General features: G+C 38.8%; 1 protein-coding gene across 1 annotated transcript in view; it reads right to left on the reverse strand.

Annotated features, from left to right (window-relative positions):
• Positions 1-208: 208 nt before the first annotated feature.
• Positions 209-19,870, reverse strand: part of MBOAT2 (membrane bound O-acyltransferase domain containing 2) — a 69,003-nt gene continuing 49,341 nt past the window's right edge. Inside the window, exons 6-13 of the mRNA XM_015859410.2 lie at positions 13,079-13,133; positions 12,076-12,259; positions 7,094-7,286; positions 5,876-5,979; positions 5,453-5,517; positions 3,168-3,300; positions 2,287-2,438; positions 209-1,884 (exon numbers count right to left, since the gene is read on the reverse strand). Of these exons, the coding sequence (XP_015714896.1) occupies positions 1,662-1,884; positions 2,287-2,438; positions 3,168-3,300; positions 5,453-5,517; positions 5,876-5,979; positions 7,094-7,286; positions 12,076-12,259; positions 13,079-13,133 (1,109 nt within the window). The 3' untranslated portion in view covers positions 209-1,661. The remainder of the gene's footprint in view (positions 1,885-2,286; positions 2,439-3,167; positions 3,301-5,452; positions 5,518-5,875; positions 5,980-7,093; positions 7,287-12,075; positions 12,260-13,078; positions 13,134-19,870) is intronic.

Genomic DNA, 19,870 nt, shown 5'->3' on the forward strand with positions numbered 1-19,870 from the left:
GAGTAAACCGGACAAGTATCGTGACTATTCCTGCATGGTAATGTCCCCACAGCTGAGAATGACCACTGCAGTTTCTCTGGAATGCAATACTGACCCTGGAGTGGGAACACTGGCCTCATTAGTGCCAGATGTTTGATCAAACATATCAGGATCAAAATAGTAGGAGAGTTTTGTTACCACTCATTCATAGGTTACTGAACGAGCTGTGTTATTTTTCTCCAGTAGTACTTTATCTTTAAAACCAACACAATGTGTGGATAAGCAGTTTGTGCTTACTAAGAAAAAAAAAGGAAAAAAAAAAAAGAAAAGAAAGATAGCACAGAATACAAACAATTAAAATGTAGCCCTTTAAAACAGTGCTCCAGCAGTGACCATCATTGCAACAAACAGACAGGAATAGACAGAACCAATTCCCTTGACTTTCTTCCTTAATTCCATATTCTCAAGCATTTCTTTCTTTCATTATTTTACCTACAAGTGCCGTGTAAATCCTGCATCTAAAATTCTAACGTAAAGAAAGACCTTTTCCCCCCAGCTCATACACTTCTTTGCATAAAGGGAAATCAGTGATCAAGCATACAGATCTTGTTCATCATGGTGATTCCATGTTTGACTATGATCTCAATTTTGACATTTTTATACTGCTAACATCATCAGCTTTATACTGCTAGCATCGTCAACTACTGTATGCCTTAAAATGCAAAATTACTTTGTTTTTAAGTGCTAAAACCTCTCTTTTTTTGTAAAATAATTATAGAACAAATATATCTGGTATTTAAGGGTAAAGACAAATTTCCATTGAAGTTCTGGTGCTTGCATGTTGTCTTCAGCATCCTTTGGCTGCCTTTCCTTCTCTAGATGCAAAGCCCACTCGGTGGTGTTTTGTGTTGTTTTTCTGTACTTGAAATTAAAGGAAACCTAAATTAGAGCTGTGAAGCCCTGGAAAAGGTGAACCTGTAGATGATTTCTTTAGATCTGTTCAGAAGGGCTATGCTTAATGAGATTCTGTCACAGAAACCTAACTATAATTTGGCATCAGTAATGTTTACAGTTCCACAATGTACTGTAACTGTTTGAGATACTTTAAGAAAACCCTCCAAATACTGAGATGCTTATTGCAATTCCCTTTTAGAGAAGAGGTTCAAAAACCATCCAATGACTTTGCATTTCATATTTAGAGCTTCTTTATAGCATATAGTATTAAATATTTGAAATACTTTCCACAAAAGCGGACTCGAAAATACCACTTAGAAACAATGTTTCAGTAAATAGAGGGTTTAAGGCAAGTCATTCATTTGGAAAAATTAATTTCCATTTGTTAATCCTAGGTTGACACGATTTCATTTCACCCCGTCAGTGCCTTGGGATACACAACGTACATTCAGCAAAGGGCACACATATGACCCTATGGACATACGCTGCAAGTCCTGAGTGCCCATTGAAATAACGGTAATATCTTCATATAAGGCGTGACCCACCGGGACATGGCATGGGAGGGGTTAATCTGTTTTGTTTCCAGTCTTGCTATTGTATGTGATTTTCCTAGGTAATGCATTCTTTTCATACTAAACATCTTTGCAAACAAATACAAACCCCTTTAAAAGGTGCTAAAAATGGGTTTCTGAAAACATACAAAATATATCGATCATAATATTCCTCAATCACTGCTTTAGTGCTTGATATCTGCAGGTTATTTCTTCTCTCTGACTGAAACTATTATTTGTTGTGGAATAACTGTTCTTTTGCAAAAGATTTTCTTCTTCTAGTTTTTTGGACCACACTGGCTGGATGCTTTCATGCTTTTTATTTCCTTTTTGAGTTCTTTTCAATGGAAATACCAACAGCACCAGGATGCTGGCGATATGAAGACAGAAATAGCAGGAGCTGAAAAACAAATAAAGCCAATCAGTCAATAAATGGTCAAGACCTGCTAGAACACAGCGCTACATTTCTTAAGTACCAGGCGCAAAGTGAAGAGAAATCTGCTGTGATCTATTTACTGTTTCAAAAACGTTGCTTCTAGAAAGTCATGAACTGCTGCTGCTACAAAAGCGGTCAGGTGCATACGCTAATCCCAAAGGCTTTATTTTCCTGCTGCAGGGAAAAATAAGTTGGTTAAGGAGTTCTTAGAAGCAACTCAACCTGTGCTCACACACCAGAATGCAAATTGTTCAGGTAACAAATCTTAAACCAATCAGCGTGATGTGACCATCAGAATGCAGCGCCACAGAAAATAACTTCATTTCCTCTTAGTTAAAGAAAAGGAAACAGGGAGAAGGTGCTTACCTGTAAAAGGTGAACGAGGGTTTCACAGAGAGCAGTACAAATGGCACAACTGTGTAACTTATTGCTACTTGCGTTGTCATCCATGTTATAATATCATAACACAGTTTAACAGCAGGAGATTCAACAAAATAGTGTCTGATATTGTTTCTTATCTAAAAAAAAAACAAACCCAAAACATGTAATAGTAAGCTAGATCAGTAATAAACTCATTAGTGCTACTTTACTGCATAGAATTTGTTGCACTTCCACAGAATATAGAGGAAGTGTAGAAATGGTATCAAACATCTTGGAACCATTCAAAGTACCCATTAACTTCTGAAGAAGTCAGTTGAAATTCTATGCCTCTTAGTTCAGTGTGTTTAATCCAGCACAGGGATCTGAAGTACTTAAACCACATCGAAGCAAAGCAGTGCATACGGACCCATCTCCCCTAAATCCAGTGCATCTTAAGACTACTTGTCTGAATGTGGCAGGCGTTCTATTCTACGAAGCTGTTCTGTCAACACTCAGTTTTGGAACAAATGAAAACCAAAACAACTCTGCTGAAAAGCTTCTATGTGGTAAACCATTTTCTTATGTTCAGTGGTATATTTTAGGACTAGTGGGGCAAAAGAAAACCACAGCAGAATACTCCAAATATCAGTTCTAATGATACACTTCAGAACTCGCAATAAAACAACTGATATCAAATGGGACTAATATAAAACAATTCACTAATTCCTATGCTGGATTCGTTATTTCCTACGCTGAATTTATTTGTAAAATCCTGCTGAGAAAACACAACTGCTGCCCATGAACTGTCCCTGCACCTTGCTCACACGATCTCTCTTTTCTTTGCCAAAACTACGTATTAGTTAGGAAGATATTTGGCTGATACTCACAGCTCGTGCTGCTAGCGTCATTAGTATTCCTGTTAAAAATGTTAAGTAATATCCTGGGTAAACCCCATGCCAAATGGCAGAGAGGATGAACGTTTGGATTGTTGGGCTGAAGGTGGCTCGCTCGTAGCACACTCTAGGAAATGAAAGACAAATCAAGATAAACATCATCAGACAGATTATTAACAACCTTCCCAGTTATCACTTATACCTTCATCCTTTTAGCAGGCTCACCTCTAATGCATTCTTTGCAGTGCAATTGAACTTTACTGCTATTTAAAAATAATGCCACTACATTAAGACTTACAGAAAATGCCTAAAGCTGCTCACAGCTCCAGATTTAAGCCTTGAGTGCTATCTATGCCCAGTGCCGTCCTTTATGGTACTTATTTATAGCGAAGTGGTACAGAAGCATCCAAAGACAGGTGTAAGTATTATTAAGGGACCTTATGTTATCTAAAAATGTGTTTGAAAAGCTGGACTAGAAGCCAGAAACTCAAACTCCTGCAATGAGTCTGTTATATATTTTTCATAAAACGAAAGCCACTTGTGGGCTAAGGGGAAAAGTAACAACTCCCTTCAGTTCTGAGTAATAGAGATACTGTTGTTGCACACACGTGTGTAGGGCAGAACTTAGCATGATGATGAATGAGGAATGTGAGAATATCAAATAAGAAGAATGCTGAACTCTGCTCTGAATTACTAAGGAAGGTCCTACATTGAGGAGTTCTGGAAGGATGAAGGGAAAAAGGAATCCAAGAAAAGCAGTACACTGTCCATAGGGTGCAATATCTTACCCCTATCAGCTGCATGCATGTGAAGATGTTGCATGCTTCTCTAACTGCCATGTGAATCAGTGGGTTCATACCAAGCTGAGACCCCTCCTCCCCCAAAAGCAGCGTGTACAGGCAGGGAGACACACTTGGAAAGAAGAGGTGTTTTTTGTAACCCACGTGTCCTTCAGAGCGTGGGAGGGCTGCCTGTTAACTCTGCTCGTGCACATGTATTTATTAAACTCCTTGAGATCAGTCACAGAATAAATCTGTTCATTCAACCATAACACTACGCGCTTACAAAACATTACCTGTTGTAGAACTGATTTGAATCTTGAAAGTGTATGTCACTGACTGTTGGTTAATTATGTCTTGTTAGTATATATGGATAAACAGCTTCAATGTCTGTTTTGGTTTAAACTGCTTTAACTAAGTAGATTTTCCCCTGCAAAGAATTCAGGAGCTTAAGAATAACTACATAAACAAAGCAAATTTCAGCCCTACCAGCACAGGTCAGGAAAGATATATACTAGAAAAAAACATCAGGCCTCATTTAAAAAGAATTAAATGTAAGCTAGGTGAGGTAGAAGTAGCGTGCATTGCTTTCTCAGCAGATAGAGAGCTAGAATCCAAAGTGATCTTGACAGATTTGAAGGATGTCCTGAAATCACCAACATGAAGTACAAAGTCCAGAATATCTAAGAGAAGTGGAAGATATAAAAGAGTAACTGTCCATTCTATATTACTGAATGTAGCTGATGGTGAATATGAATCAACAGTGACTATCAGCTGAGCTGCTGCAAAAGAAAAGACAGAGATAATACTGATCTACTAGTAACAGCACTATCTAAAGGAAAGAATTGCAATGAATCCACTCAAATCATTCATTCTGCCTGTAAAAAGCCAGGGAAAGACCTTGAAGGCTATAGAAGAAGTTCACTGTAAGAAGAGAGGAAGCCTGGGAATAAGCCAGAAGAGAGAAACAAGAACTCCAGAGGTTCTGCAAACAGAATGACATGTTTCCTTTGGGGAAAAAAATAATAAGAATGAATAGGCTGAGGAATTTCCCAGTGAGAAAACACTATAGTGATATATATAGCTCATACACACACATAAATATATATATATATAGTTAATATATGTTGCTGCTGTATAAGTATCTATTTTAACATGCATGCTTCTAACCTCTGAACTTCTTTGTTTTGTGATCTACAATGAATGCTTCTGAAGCATCCTAATGACGTGCGGATCAGTTCACTGCTTCACAGGTTTACAGAGTTTTTAGACACGATCAGGATTTGAAATTCACAATTATGACGGTTCCTCTTCCAAAGATATTAAAAAAAAACAACACAGAAACATTGTTTACATTTTCTGCACTCCAGAAGGAGCAAAGAAAGTTCTCTCCTGGACTCTTTAGAAGTTCCTGTATTTAGCTTTAAATGCCAGATTCTCTTCAAAAACATCTTACTTAAAAAAACCTCGGTGACCTCGGTACAGAAGAGAAATAAATACCTTTTAAGCCAAAGAGCTGTTTGGATATTCCAGTTATCAAGAAACATCTTGAAGCTTGTGGAAGACTGCAAAAGAAAAACAAAACAATTATGTCGGTAATTGTAAAATGTTACAAAACATTCCCAAATTCTGGCATATGAACTGCACAAAACTATTTTGAAATGAATTGAATAAGGAATTTACTCAACTGTTTACAACCACACAATATTTTCCAAGTCAGATGACGAGTAAAATGTATTCTGAGATTCTTCAGATGATGAGTAAAATGTATTCTGAGGTTCTTCCCTAAGGGTACAAATGTGTCATTCCTGATTTAAAACACGCTCACCATCTTGATAAACAAAATGTATAGAAAAAGTCAATGTGATTACAATTAAGCACCTGCATAACCGTATATTTTATTTGGAACAACAACGAACAAACCTCTATCTGCTGGATTCTCAGATTTGATATTAGGTCCCAACGTGTAACTCCATTTTTGTCATAGCCTCTAAAACCAAATCCTGCTGCGTTATTAATTGCATCTGCTGCAATGAGACAAGAAGAAACAAATTATAAACTGCCTGTATTGTGCACCATGCACAGGTTGGTCAAAATAAGTTACATTTTAAAAGCTATCTGTATTGTTTTTAAATATACAGGATCACTGTGTCAGGTGCTCGAACAACCAAAGAATCCCTGCTTACATAGCCACTTCCAATTAAAAAAACTTCTACCAAAGCAAAAGTATGATAGTATTATTATCTCTGTCATAGAACATATATCCTTCTCTCTTATACAGCCCTCTGCCTCAGCTTTGTGAGCTCACTACGGAGCACCTGGCTGTACAAATGGCCCTGGGGAAAAGAAGGCCCATTCCTCGCACAATTAAAAGTAACATTAAGGAAGCAACACAGCCAGAAGGTTCTACAGTATCTGTGCAGTTCAGGTCCACCAGTGGCAGGACATCAGCCCTCTGTGTGAGCTCAGAACTCATCTAAAGCACTCTATTCAGACTGGCTCCTCTTAAGCTACTACTAGCAAGGCAACGATACTTGCTCAACATTTATTACTACATTGAAATGTATATGTAGTGTAGGTTTACTTACATATCATTACTATGTATTTTCCTTTCTTCTCAACAGCTTTTGGAAGGTCCTGATCTAAAGCACTCAGAAATTAAATGATCGACTCACTCTGTTCCTTTCCTGAAGCTGATTCTCCAAACATTCACAAGTCTGCAACAGGTATTTTGTGACTCTCGATTTAATACAGGGCAATTTACATTTTATCCCTCATCAATAACAACTTAAATAGCTAACTAGCATTTATTATTTCTTCTAAATAATTCCAACAATACCAATAATTTGTGTGTGTCGGGCTTGTTTTTCCTTTGTTTGTTCCATCTTTTAAATAACTTGATGCAAAAAGCAAAACACTGCTAGTTTAATGGTAGATAATACTGCTAGTATCATCTATTTAGTATCTTAGGTGAGGGACCATGGGTGTTCTGCCGTTTGTCAGATTCAGTGCCTTTGACAATGCCTTGTAGTATTTACATCTATTAATGTTTTCATAAGGCCTCAAGAGGGCACTGTCTCTTTTTAAAACAGTTTGTGCAGCATCTCAAGTGAAACTCAGAGCTGTTTTTCCTACACTTACCTAAAGTCCACGCAAAATAATACTTGGGTCTGGCAGCCATGAGAGACAAGTATAGGTAGAAAACCCTTACAGGCCACGATGCTGTAGCTCTGAAGTTCTCATCAATGTTGTATTCCACAGGCAGTGTTTTTGTAATAGTCATGTGAAAGAGTAAGGACAGTCCACAGACTAAGAGCTTTTGTGCCACAGCTATCTGCAAAGTTTAAGATAAGAGACTTTGTAAGCTTCAGGTTTTGTTAAAACTTCTGCAAACAAAGGCAAGTTGTACAAGTTGTAGTTAGTCTTTCCTAAACAGGCATATATATGTGTGTGTCATAATTTCAGTAGTATTTACTACCAAATATACAGAACATTTGGTAACATTATAGAGGTGTTCAAGAACTATCCTTGTCTCGATTACACTGTGGGTACCACCACTGCTTCTGACTAACACAGCACATTGAATTCAGCTACGCTGAGCCCCTGAGAATCCCTTTCAATAACAGGAAGTGCTTTTGCAACCCCAGTTTTTATCACACTGTCAAATTACCTAACGAGTAAATTGCCAAGACATCGTAACACAAAGCATGGAACCTACCACTGAACATGTACGACTATTGAAGATTCCAGAAAGAGTAACTCAATCTTAGTTTATTTTTGAAGTCTTTGGTATAATACAGATGTTTACCGAGATGAGAAGATTGCATATTGTGTTTAACTGATCCAACTCTCAAGTTTTCATCGTAAGCAAACTCAGTATTGAAGTTCAAATATTACAGTCTTAATTCATAGTTCTATGACTCTAAACTTGGCAGGAAAATAATCTATGCAGCTACTTTTCTTTGAAGCATCGAACAAAGAGATACTCACAATCCTGCTGCCCATCCTGCTTCTAGTACTTAAAGTCCTACTTCAATCAGCATCACTACACATACCCAGCTCTGAAACAGTTATTCTGTCCATAATGCAGTACTAAGTGTCCAAATGAACACAGGGATTCCTGCAAGACGCACAGTACCACAGTCTCACTGATGGGAGGTAACACAGTAAGTACTGTTCTCCCTTTTGTCTGCTGCCACCACTTGCCCATCTTTACACACATACTGTATCATCAACTCAAAACACTCTGGTACCTCTCTGTGGGTTTTCAATTAGATCATGGAGGTGAAAGCCCTTCTCTGAAGGAACAGCAGCAGGTTTTCAATGAAATTCATCTTAAGAAAGAATTAAGAATTAAGAGCTCATACAGTCATACCTTTGAAAAACAAACTCTGAGGTTTTCAATCTGTAGTCGCAGAACTCCTCCGTGCCACAGGAGGATGGCATTTGCATTTATTTAAATGATGCATTTCTATGATTTTATACTTATTTATAATTTTTTTAGCAGCAACTTTAGGATAATGACATCCAGAAACAGCATGGTGTATTAATGGATTTTTTGTTTGTTTCTGCTTTTGTTTTTTAACCAATACACTTCACTCTACAATTGCAAATCCCAGAACCCCAACCAAGCCTGCTGACACCGCTCCCAGGCATGGGCAGGCACACTGAGGTCCTCAGCAAACAATACTTGACATCATCCCCTACAAGGACTGTGAGCTGCAGCTCCAGGCCTGCTTTAAGCAGCGTTTCTGAAGGACAACACAAATAAAGACTGCAATGCAACAAAGCAGTCCTGCCTTTTCTCCTCACCTTGGCTATACGTTTTTGCTCTTTTCCTCCCGCTGGGTCAGATTAGAGAAGCAAATGATGAGAAATACAAGCTGTTGGGGGATCTGCCTTGTTTTGTTTTTATTTATTTCCTTTAGATTTCCAACTAGCTTTGGATGGGCAGCTCACTGTGCCATGGAACGCTCACCAGCATTCTGTGACAGGTACACAACTCTGAAGCCACAGCCACAAGTTGCTACTTGGCTTGGACTCAACAGATCATTACATTCTAGCCTGAGGGCTGGCTTGCTTCGAGCACTCAGATTTTGAATCATCTTACACTCAAACAGAAATCCACACCTGACACCGCAGTCAGTTCAGTTGCCATTTGGTTATCCAAAGCACACACAGGGTCCCACACTCACAGAACTGGTCAGTTTTTGCATAATGAAAAACTAATTCTAAGAAGTCTGGAATGTTGGTTCGTTCACTGTCAATGCATCCAGTCAAAAAGTAAAACTCACTTATTGTGGAATAACTCAAAAACTACAGTCCAAGGTAATGGTTCTGCTACTGAACCACAACCTTTCACCTCACGTAAAGTAGAATATACCATTTATTTTTCACCAAGAAGGAAGAAAGGCCTGTCTCATTTAGCTCTGACAAATAAAAACTGAGCATACCTGTATAAAAACATGAAGTATGGGTAGTATTGTGAAGGTAAAAAAAGCGTATTTAAACTGGGAGAATGTGCAAGGGCAAAAACAAATGTGCATAAATTAGATGGGAATGCAAGTAGGTTGAAAGCTGGATTCCTAACCAGTGAAAGGAGTTCAGGAACAGCCTTCTAACTGAAGCAAGAAACGCTGAGCTGGCATAGATGTGTCAGTGTATGAACAAGCATTCTGGATATGAATACGTACAAAGAGTATAAAAGGCACTTTAAGGCCTTATTTGAATATTTTTTTCCTTCTTGGCTGACAAACAATAAGGATCTCAGCGTAATACTGAACTACATTAAAGTGCATCTTTTGGTGAAGGACAACACCTCAGTTAAACATTACATGTAATTAACCAAGAACTTTTTTTAATTCATAGGAAGAGTCTGTAGAATATGCAAGAAAGTGGATATCTGCTGACAGGCATCTTGTATGTTAAGGGTAGCCATAATAAAAAGAAACTTACAAAGACAGATATTAATTTCTGAGAGTTGACACCACTTTGAGCACCAACAATTGATAGCTTGCAAAAAGGCACAATAGGAGGGACGTAAGAAGTGAGTTTGAATATGCTGATTCGATTCATTTAACATGCAATGAACACAGCAAAAATACTAAACCGAGTTAATATCATGCAGTCAACACACAGGAGAGGGGAGGAGGCCAGCATGAACTACTTCTGTTATATACATTATATTTAACCAGAGGCTTATTGTAAACTCAGCTGAAGGATTTGTTCTTCGCTTGGTACACTGACATTTGCCAGTCCCCATTACACTTCATTTTTCTGGGTTACTTAACAATTTACACTGAGATTAAAGGTAACGTGAGAACCTAGGCACAAATTTAAGCTATTAAGATGAAGTTAATGGGACTTAAATGTTCCTCTAGAACAAAACAACGAATTGTTCAATTGATGCAGCAAATGCAGTGAAGAAACTGTATCATCCACATTTCTCCTAAAGCACATAACACTCTTCTGGTGTTATAAAATACAGCCAGATCTCTCTAACGCCTGTTGGGAGATAAAGTATCAACAGCAGTCAACTTCTCTTTGATTTTTTATGCTGAAATCTAAAGCATTTTGAGAGCAATACGTTTTAAAGGAAACCGCTTACCTGAAAGAGGAATCTGTTACAGTTTTACATTTAATTTGTATTGACTTTATTTGGGTCACTAGAAAGATTATGTGGTAAAAAGCTACGAAGCCCTACTAGGCAACCAGCAGGTGCATGTTCAGAAGTCCTGATACCAGCAGATTGGGTTAGGTCCATTTGTTTGTAATAACTTAATGATATTTCTCTCCAGAAATAGCAGTTTAGTACATAAGATAAAAGGTTACTTAAAAGCCAGGAGTATGCAACCTAGCCCATACAACACACAAGTGCAGGCTATGGACAGACTATGAAGTGCCAGTCTGTGCAAGCAAGTCTTATTTGTCCTTCTCCCTTCTTGACGACTTCCTCAACAGCACACTTGCATGAGCTGGCCAACATGCAGAGCAGGTTACAGTATTATCATCCTCCAGCCACTTGTTTGTATTTCTGTGGCGCAACTTACAACAACCACGTAATGTCCATACCCACATTCAAAGAATGGAAGTGGCTGGAGATGACAACTGATAGAGAAGCACTCATATGTTCTATTTGCTAGGGGATGGACTCCTCCAGCTAGCAGCTGTGGGAATGCCTTTCATCTGCTCTAGCAACTACTCGCAGTCTAAGAGACGAGCAGAAAACAAGCAATTGTTCCTGTTGAAAGCTGTAAATGTGAAGTGCTCCAGTTGACTCCATAGTAATTCTGCTTTTAATATGTAGTACTCATTATCTTAGACACAAATGTAATAGATACCCTCCTATTTAAGAACATATGAAGAGTATGATAGTATTCAGTACCTTCAACTCTTTGGATTAAATTACAAAAGGAACAAGCTCTGGGAGCTTTTAACTCAGACCATACAATCTCTTCAGTAAAGTAGGATCAACTGGACTTTCTTCTGCACATACGTGTTCTCTTTTCCAATGAAAGAACAAAAAGCAATGCACTGTATGGATAAGTAGCCATGCAGCTATCACTAGTATGTGTTCTATTGCATCTTTAGATCAAAGGAAGAAACAAAATCGAGTTTTAGCACCTCTCTACACAAAAAAAAGCAGGAAAAATAGTTTCCATGAGTGTTTTTCAACTTAACGCATATGAACGTTTGCTGCTTGCTGCATGCAGACATTAGAAAACAACAGAGGTTGAGACCTTTCATAAAACTTTGCTGCAATTGTTAAGTCTCATCCACTTTCCAAAGACAAGACATACAGTTTGTCTTCACTGTACACAGCGTACGCTTCAAGGAAAACATGCATTAATTGCTTCATCTAAAGACGGCTTTTTACCATATAAGCTTGTTAGGAAGCACCAGTTTCATTTGCTTTTGTCCACAAGATCCAGACTGGAAACCATAGAGAAAGCCTAGCTTAAAAAATAAGTAGGAAACTTCCCGAACAGAGAACTGTACTGTTGACGAATGAACTCCAGCTACAGCTCAGCAGTTACGCCTGTAAATGAACAGTGCAAACCAAGCTTTTCATGCAATGATTACATCAGCATCGGCACTGCAAGAGTCAGAGTCATACATCTTACATTTGGAGAAGGATCCGTTTGTTCATATTTTGTATCTTCCTTCCCATTTGCTTCAGACTGTTGCAGTTGGTATGATCTGCCTTCAATGAAAGTAATATAGTCTTTGTAAGAGCATAACGGGCCTGCCAGGATACCCATGAAATTACAGTTGTAACTTAAATATTCCAGTAGACTTGGCATGCGTCTGTAATTCAAAGACAAGCAGCTTGTGAGATGGAATGTGTAGTTCCACAGAATTTCCACAGCAGGAGAAGTCATACTGCATGTCATTGCTTACTCTAATTGCAGTAAAAACCCAGTGCAGAAAAGCAGTTTGTGTATATTCTGTAATCACAACTTAAAACACTCTAAACACAGCATCGCTTTCCAATCCAAACTGAGCACTGTCAGAATAATGTCTGTAACTCTTGTGACTTTCTCCTCGACCTGAAGAGGTGTTTGACTGAAGCTGAGCCTGGGGAAGAAGGCGGGAGGGTGTTTCCCTAAAGTGTTTGTCCAATTGTTTGTGTTTTCTGTTTTTCCTCATTAGCTGAGTCAGTAACCAATGGTTTGTGTTAACTGGCAATAACCTAAATTAAGGGAAATGTCTCAAGTCAAGACTGTTTAGCCCAGGATAACATATTATTAGCAAGTCTCGTGAATAAACAAGGGAAAAAAGGTAAGTTAAGTGCTGAAAAACAGAAATTAGACAAGTATGTTCCTTAGCCAACTACTTTATTTGTGTACTAAATGTTAACTAGTCTCCTGTCTGGATGTAATCTGCATGTGACACATAGAACTTACTTTTTACACTTGAAAAACATTCAATTTGAAGTGATATTTTGCAGGAGAATAGATGGGTGTAGTCAGGTTACAAACATAAAATGCTTGGACCTCTTTTGGCCAAGTTTGTAAATGCTCTTGAACAGGAGCTGCAGCATTTCTGCACAGCGTTAATAAAGCACACAAACCATCAGCTTCTTCCTGCCACCAAAACTAGACTCTCATGTCACTGACAGCCTACCTGACAGCCAAGCACCTCTGGGATGGTGTCAAATCTTCATTTTTTCGAAACATACCTAGAAAAGAGCACAGAGAAAAGGGAAAATAAAGCTTAAATAACATGTATTACATTAGTACCGGCTTTAATCAGTAGAGCAACCCTCATGCTGCAGTATCATCTTTTTCTTTATGTCCTCAAGTAACTTCAGAGGTGTTATGTCACATAATATTTTCACTGGAGTTGGATCAATCATTTCTTGCTGTTGACAAAATTACAAACTTACATTTCCTCAGTTATATCCAACAGTGCCCAAACCTGAAACCACGTGGATTTCAGGAGAGCATTAAGAAGGCTTGTAATAAGTGGTGAAAAATACAGTTCCCTTACATTTCTTCAGATTTCAAAGCCTGCAGGTTTCAGTCTGGGAAGTTAAAATCCAAGCCCCATTAACACAGCAGTAACCCAGGGTCACACATCTCTGATATGTAATATGAACGCAGCTTAAGACGGATTTATGCTACTCAAAACCCAGTGCAGACCTTTAAAAAGAAGTACCTCCGTGCTGCAAGTAAGGACTATAAACAAGGTCCAGAGAAGCAGGCACAACAGGCAAGAGTCCCTGCCCAGAACCCGGAGCCCTGCCAGCAGACAGGGACAGGCCAAGGCTACATTCAGCAGCTGAGCTCCTTCCTTCAGATGGGGCTGGCTTAGAGCAGCCAGCAGTGCCTGCCAAAATGGCTGCTTCAGCTCTTGCTGCAGGTCTGCCTCTAGCTCAGACACCAGCATGAGCATCCATCCTCTGCTGCGCATCAGCAAGTTTCCTTAGTGACTGCAAGCATTCACTTATTTTATAAATCATAGCTTCCTAAGGGAAATTAAGCTTATGGAATCCCACTTCAATTATATCCCCTCCTAGCAGTTTCTAAACCCAAAAGCCAATCTCCATCCAAGTTTAATGAAAGTGCAGAAGTAACACAGATATGAAATCACAATGCATTGTGTAGAAATATAACAAACTATATAAAATCATACTATATAGAAGGAAAGGATCCTCCTTCACTCACAGAAAGACTGCCTTCAAAGCCTGCCCCGTGATGCCATTAAATCCATGTAAATGAGCCCTTAGATCTGATCTAAGCATAAGGAAGTTTCAAATGGAGCCTGTTTTCTAGTTAGATATCAAAATCAGTCAAGTTTGAGGAATAATAATAATAATAATAATAATAATAATAATAATAATAATAATAATAATAATAATAAAGACGGGGAACATAGTATCAAACCTCATTCAATTCTATGACTCATGGAAATACTTCTTATCTGAAGGCAAGATAGCCCTGTTGTCTTCATTTCATTCCAGGAACTATGACATACAGACACTTTGGCCTTAAAAACTGCATTCATCTTTCAAGTTGAGATAGATACAGCAAATGGGTATCTACAACCTGAAAAGATACCTTCTTTATTCCTGATCTCAACTATGGAAAGTCACCCTCCTTCAATCAGACCCAAGGAAAGAAACTGAAGGACAAAGCAATGCTCTTGCCTTTTGCAGGCATTTTCTCTTCCCTACCATTACACTGCCCCTTCTTCTCAGTACTACAGCAGAAGTTTCTTGGAAAAATCATCAAGTCCAACCTTATCTAAAGCAAGATAAAACGCATTCAGTGCTTCTGAGGCAGTGTATTTGCCCATGGGGTCAGAGGCCCCAGATCACAGCTGTTCCCTACCTGCTACACGCTGGAGATAAAGAAACCTCATTTCATCAGTACTGGTAGGGAATATATGAATTTTTCTAACTTTCCTCTAGGGAATATGAGAAATGTTTTCTCCTGTTCTATAGCAGCACACTTCTGCAGGGGTTGCATCTTCTAGTTGCTACCAAATCACACCATGGGGATTGGAGAAAATGGGTTTTATCGAACATCTGTTAGAGAGGTGAAATTATCTGGCCGTTCAGCAACTATAACTCAGTTTTCTTATCTGTAAAGTAAGAAATAAGGCTGCATTCCTTCTGTGTACAAGAATTTTGTAGATGGCTGCTAACAAAAATTATCTCCATTGATCTAGATCACGAGGAAGTTGCATCTGTTCATTCCTCCTCAGGAGATCACCATAAAGGTAAATCATCTTCTTTGGGTATATACCAATATCCTCCCCTACAGGCTTTATTATGGCAACTACCAGGCTTTCTCACTACAACAGCACAATATTTATCATTATATCTCAGTATTAACCCAGCTTAGTAGTTAATCCGCTCAAATATATCCACTTTTACATTTGCATGAAAAACTTGCTATGAAGTAACTCATCTATAATGCTTAAATATGATGTTATATTAACTAATAATACTTAAACATGAAGATGGCATCACAAGCCCTGTTGAAATCACAGCAGGATTTACTTTGCTTCAGAAATGGATCACCTGAGATTAAATGCACACTGTTACTGAAATATCTGAAGGCCTGAAGAAGACGTAGACATCCCATATCAGCTGTAGGTGCTACCAGCACAATGGCAGCAAACAGACACAGGTGTCATCTGAAGTAAAATAGCAGAGAAATCACACGCACACCAAAAAAAAAAAAAAAAAAAAAAAAAAAAAAAAAAAAAGGCAAGAAAAATCAGAAGTTTTGATATAATCAAACATAGGCCTCAAACAACACAAGTCTTAAGAGCTGAGAAATACAATGTAATTCCTTAAAACATTAATGGCATGTAGAGTAATTAGAGTGACTTGGTAACAGCTACCACAGCTGTGTTGTCACTAACACAAGAGGGAGCACTGGAAAAAAAGATGTACAAAAAAGAGACCAACAGACAATTGACAGAGAGAAACTCCAAGGTTTGAGAAGAAAGAGCTGCAATTAAATCTAACCAACCAAAACCATCCCACCACACCATTCCTGCTGAATACGGGAAGTATTTGCCTTTGAGAAAAGGAGATGGCGAAGTGTCAAGTCAACTGAAAATAAAGATGGAATGTTTGCATCAATCTAAACGTAAAACATTCCTCTGTACTTTCAGCAGCGTTATATGAGCGTTATACTTTCATACGTTATATGAGCACAGCTAATAAAGCCAGGTGCTGCCATTGGGGCTGGACTGCTCATTAGCTGAGAATCAACATGAAATTTGCCTTTTTTTCTTTCAAATTACTTTGCTTAACAACCATCCCTAGTGTACGGCACAACTGCTTCAACTGTAAGAAGGTGGTAGAAAAAGATAATTAAGACCATTGCAACTAACATAGTAACATGTAAGTTCCTCCAATATTACTTTTCTTTTTCCTTATCTCTTTTCCCTGTGTGATTCATCTACCCATTAAGATATCATCTCCTCAGGGACCACATGGGACAAAGAATATGCTTCCACAATTTTGGGAAGAAAATATGCTTTAACAGCCAATCTGTAAATCTTACAACACTATACAGCAGTACAACTGCAATATGAGGAGAAACAGCATCAAACAATCCCTCTATTGTCCTCATATGTGTCTGCTGGAGCAAAATAAATGAGGAGAGGCTCAAAATACTTCTGTAAGAAGAGCACATAACTGTATTTCCTGATGCATGATTGAAAAAGAAAAGGCAGAGCTTAAAAGAATCCAAATAAAATTAAACGTTGCATATTCAGTGCACTTCTATCTCCTTTTAGCTCTCACAGTAAATGCGGTGCTGTAACAGATCAGTATCAACGTCTGCTCTATCGCTTTTAAAAACGGAGGGCGCCAGATCCATCAGGACATAATAATTAGAGAAAAGCAAGCTGTGTTCCTGGAACAGTGCATTTAAGCATTAGCAACTACAGAGATGAAAACCAAAGCATGAATGATGGCAGAAGGGTGTCTAAAGGAACAGGAAAGTGTATGTTCCAGTGGTTATAAAGCATGTGAGAGATGTGCCTCTAGGAACCAAGAAGCTGATAGAAAAGTGTTATGGCTCTGGTTTCTTACCTGTGTCTAGCCAGTTTTCTGGACAAATGCAACACAGCAATACAGAGGACATTTGGAAGAATTAAATCTGCCTTTCTACATGACTTATATATAAGAAGTGACTGTTTATGGCTTTCGTGTTTCTTTAGTTTAAGTTAGAGAAGAGAAATGAGGTTGGAAGAAGCCGTGAACGTTTGCCTATTTAAATAGCAAATATCGAGCCTAATATTCCCTGATTTTGGTGACTGAATCTCTTGGTGCTTTAAAAATAAATACATTGTGAGCTCCAGAACTTCCTTGGGTTATGATTATAAACATTTGCAAAGACTCTTTGTTTAAGACTCATTAAGCACTGGAGTTAAAAACAAGCTGTCAAAGCACGCACAGATTAGTGAGATTAGATGTTGATATGGGTCCTCCCTTCCTGTAAAGATCTCCCAGCTCCTGCAGAACTGCAGAAAAATGAGTGATGCTCATCTGTGGTTATGTGGGTTGTCAGCAAAACAGGGGGAGCTCTGTGTGTGTGATGGCATCCTCCAGCGCAAGCTGGCCTTCCATTGCTAGGCTGGGACTGAGTTTGGCTGCACTGTAGCTCCTCTGAGGAGGAGTCTGGAAAGCAGGCAGGTCGGTCCACTCAGAACCTTTCCTTCTCCAAAACATGCCGGTTTAAATTCGATGACAAAGGTACTTCGGATAGAATTTGAAGTACAAAAAGTTCCTTTTTTTTATCCCTTTAACTCTGCCAGCAGCCTAACATTACACAAATAAACCCAAATCTTCCCATAAAGAATGGATATGGAAACAGCAGACTCTGAGCCATGTAAAAACTTTTCTGCCTTTAAAATATGTGTGATAGTCAGCAAGAAATACAAAATATAACATATCAACTATTCATTTTTGTCAGTGTTCATTTAAGTAGCAGGAAACTGGAAGAAGCCAAGAATTAAGCTTAACTTCGAAACAAAAAGGCACAGACAAATGTATGTAGGTGTAAATGTGTGACCCATGCAACCTTCTGGAAAGCTAGCATTGCAAAGCAAACCTACATTATTCCTATAAAGATTGAATAGAATTTTCCCGTTGTAAAGTCCGCAGTAAGTGCACAGAGTTGTAACAGTTCCAGAACTATTTATTTACAGAAGTAGTGCCATTCAATTTGGGATCAAGGATATTCACTAAGAGCAGACAGACTCTTTATTATGCTCTGCGAGTGAGTGCCCTTACACCCAATTCTTTCCAGGATCTTCCAATGTAATACTGAAACCAGCTGAACGCAGTGAATAGGCTGCCAGGAAAAGATCAAGTGCAGACTTGCCTTTACCACAAAACCAACCTGACCACAGCCAGAGCCTTGAAATTATACTAAGACCTTCAATGCAGTAACACCTCTGATTTTTCATTTTCATTACCTTCCCTTAGATGTACTGATAGAAATCAAGGACAGGAGAAAAAAAACACAGAAAGTAATTGGTGATGAATACAGCCAAGCTGAGGTGGCTAAAGGCTCTGAGTGCCATTAATTGATCTGTACAGTGATTTCCAACATTATCTTCTCCTTAAACCGTACATCTCTTACAATATTCTCTAGTGGAAGTAAGGATCTTTGTATAGTGAACAAAAGCCCATTGGCAGCAGGCTTCCTTTCATTGTTTTCTCTTGACAGATCGCTTGCAGGCTGTCTACGCTTAAAAAATCATTGATTTAATACAACCTCAGTCTCCCTTGTACATTTGTTTTTAATCATCTCCTGAGATAAGACTCAAAGATGCTCCTGAATTTACACCGGCCTCATCGTGCTGCCACTGTGCTTTTAGCAGCTGTGACCATCCAACTCAAGAACTCCGATAACAGCAAATGTAACCAGAGAAAGAGCTTTGTACCGTATCCCCACAAGCTGACAGAGACTCTAGAGGATCTTTGATGTGGTATCAGTAGGGAAATAAATTTAATGATAGTCAGAATTTAACTTTTCTCAAACAAATTCAGACCTAAAATAATCTGGACTTGCAGATAGTCTGTATTAACTTAAGGGCACCTCAGTACAGAAAGTATGAGATGCTGGAGCAGGTCCAAAGAAGGGCAGCAAGGCTTGTGAAGGGCTTGGAGAATATGCCCTACAAGGAGACACTAAAGGAACTGGGGTTGTTTAGCCTGGGAAAAAGAAGGTTGAGGGGAAACCTATTCACCTTTCCAGTATCTAAAAGGTTCTTACAGTGAGAACGGGGTTGGTCTCTTCTCACTGGAGACAGGTGACAGGACAAGGGGAAATGGCCTCAAGTTGTGCCAGGGTAAGTTTAGGTTGGTTATCAGGAAACACTTTACAGAAAGGGTAGTTAAGCACTGGAATGGTCTCCCCAGGGAGGTGGCTGAGTCACCATCCCTTAATGTGTTTAACAACCCTTTGGATGTGGTGCTCAGGGATATGATTCAGCGGCCCGCTGTTAGTTAGGGCAGTATGTTTGGGTTGTGGTTGGACTTGATGATCTTGAAGGTCCTTTCCAACCTCAACGATTCTGTGATTCTACGATTCTAAGTAGAATAAGGCATTTCCTCTGATCTGCTATTCTGTACTTTAACCGATTACAGCTTGCAAAACTAATACTTCTAAATACGTTTTCTCTGAAGCTTGACATCAGCGAGACATATCTGGCGTTGTTCATTCATTTTCATTCATTCAGGAATTCACACAAGAAGTGTTTCCCAGGCTTTTCATATCTGTGAACGTTACAGCCTGCGGGCTCCTCCAGGCTTACAAGAACACAAAAAATCAACAACAGCACTAACGCCTGTACACACATAGTATTGATGTTGTTTATCATTACACCCTAATTCTGCTATTATAGGAGTTAAGCGGTATGCCATATGCTTAGTATCCTGCA

The sequence above is a fragment of the Coturnix japonica genome, chromosome 3, assembly GCF_001577835.2.
Source record: "Coturnix japonica isolate 7356 chromosome 3, Coturnix japonica 2.1, whole genome shotgun sequence".
NCBI lineage: Eukaryota > Metazoa > Chordata > Aves > Galliformes > Phasianidae > Coturnix > Coturnix japonica.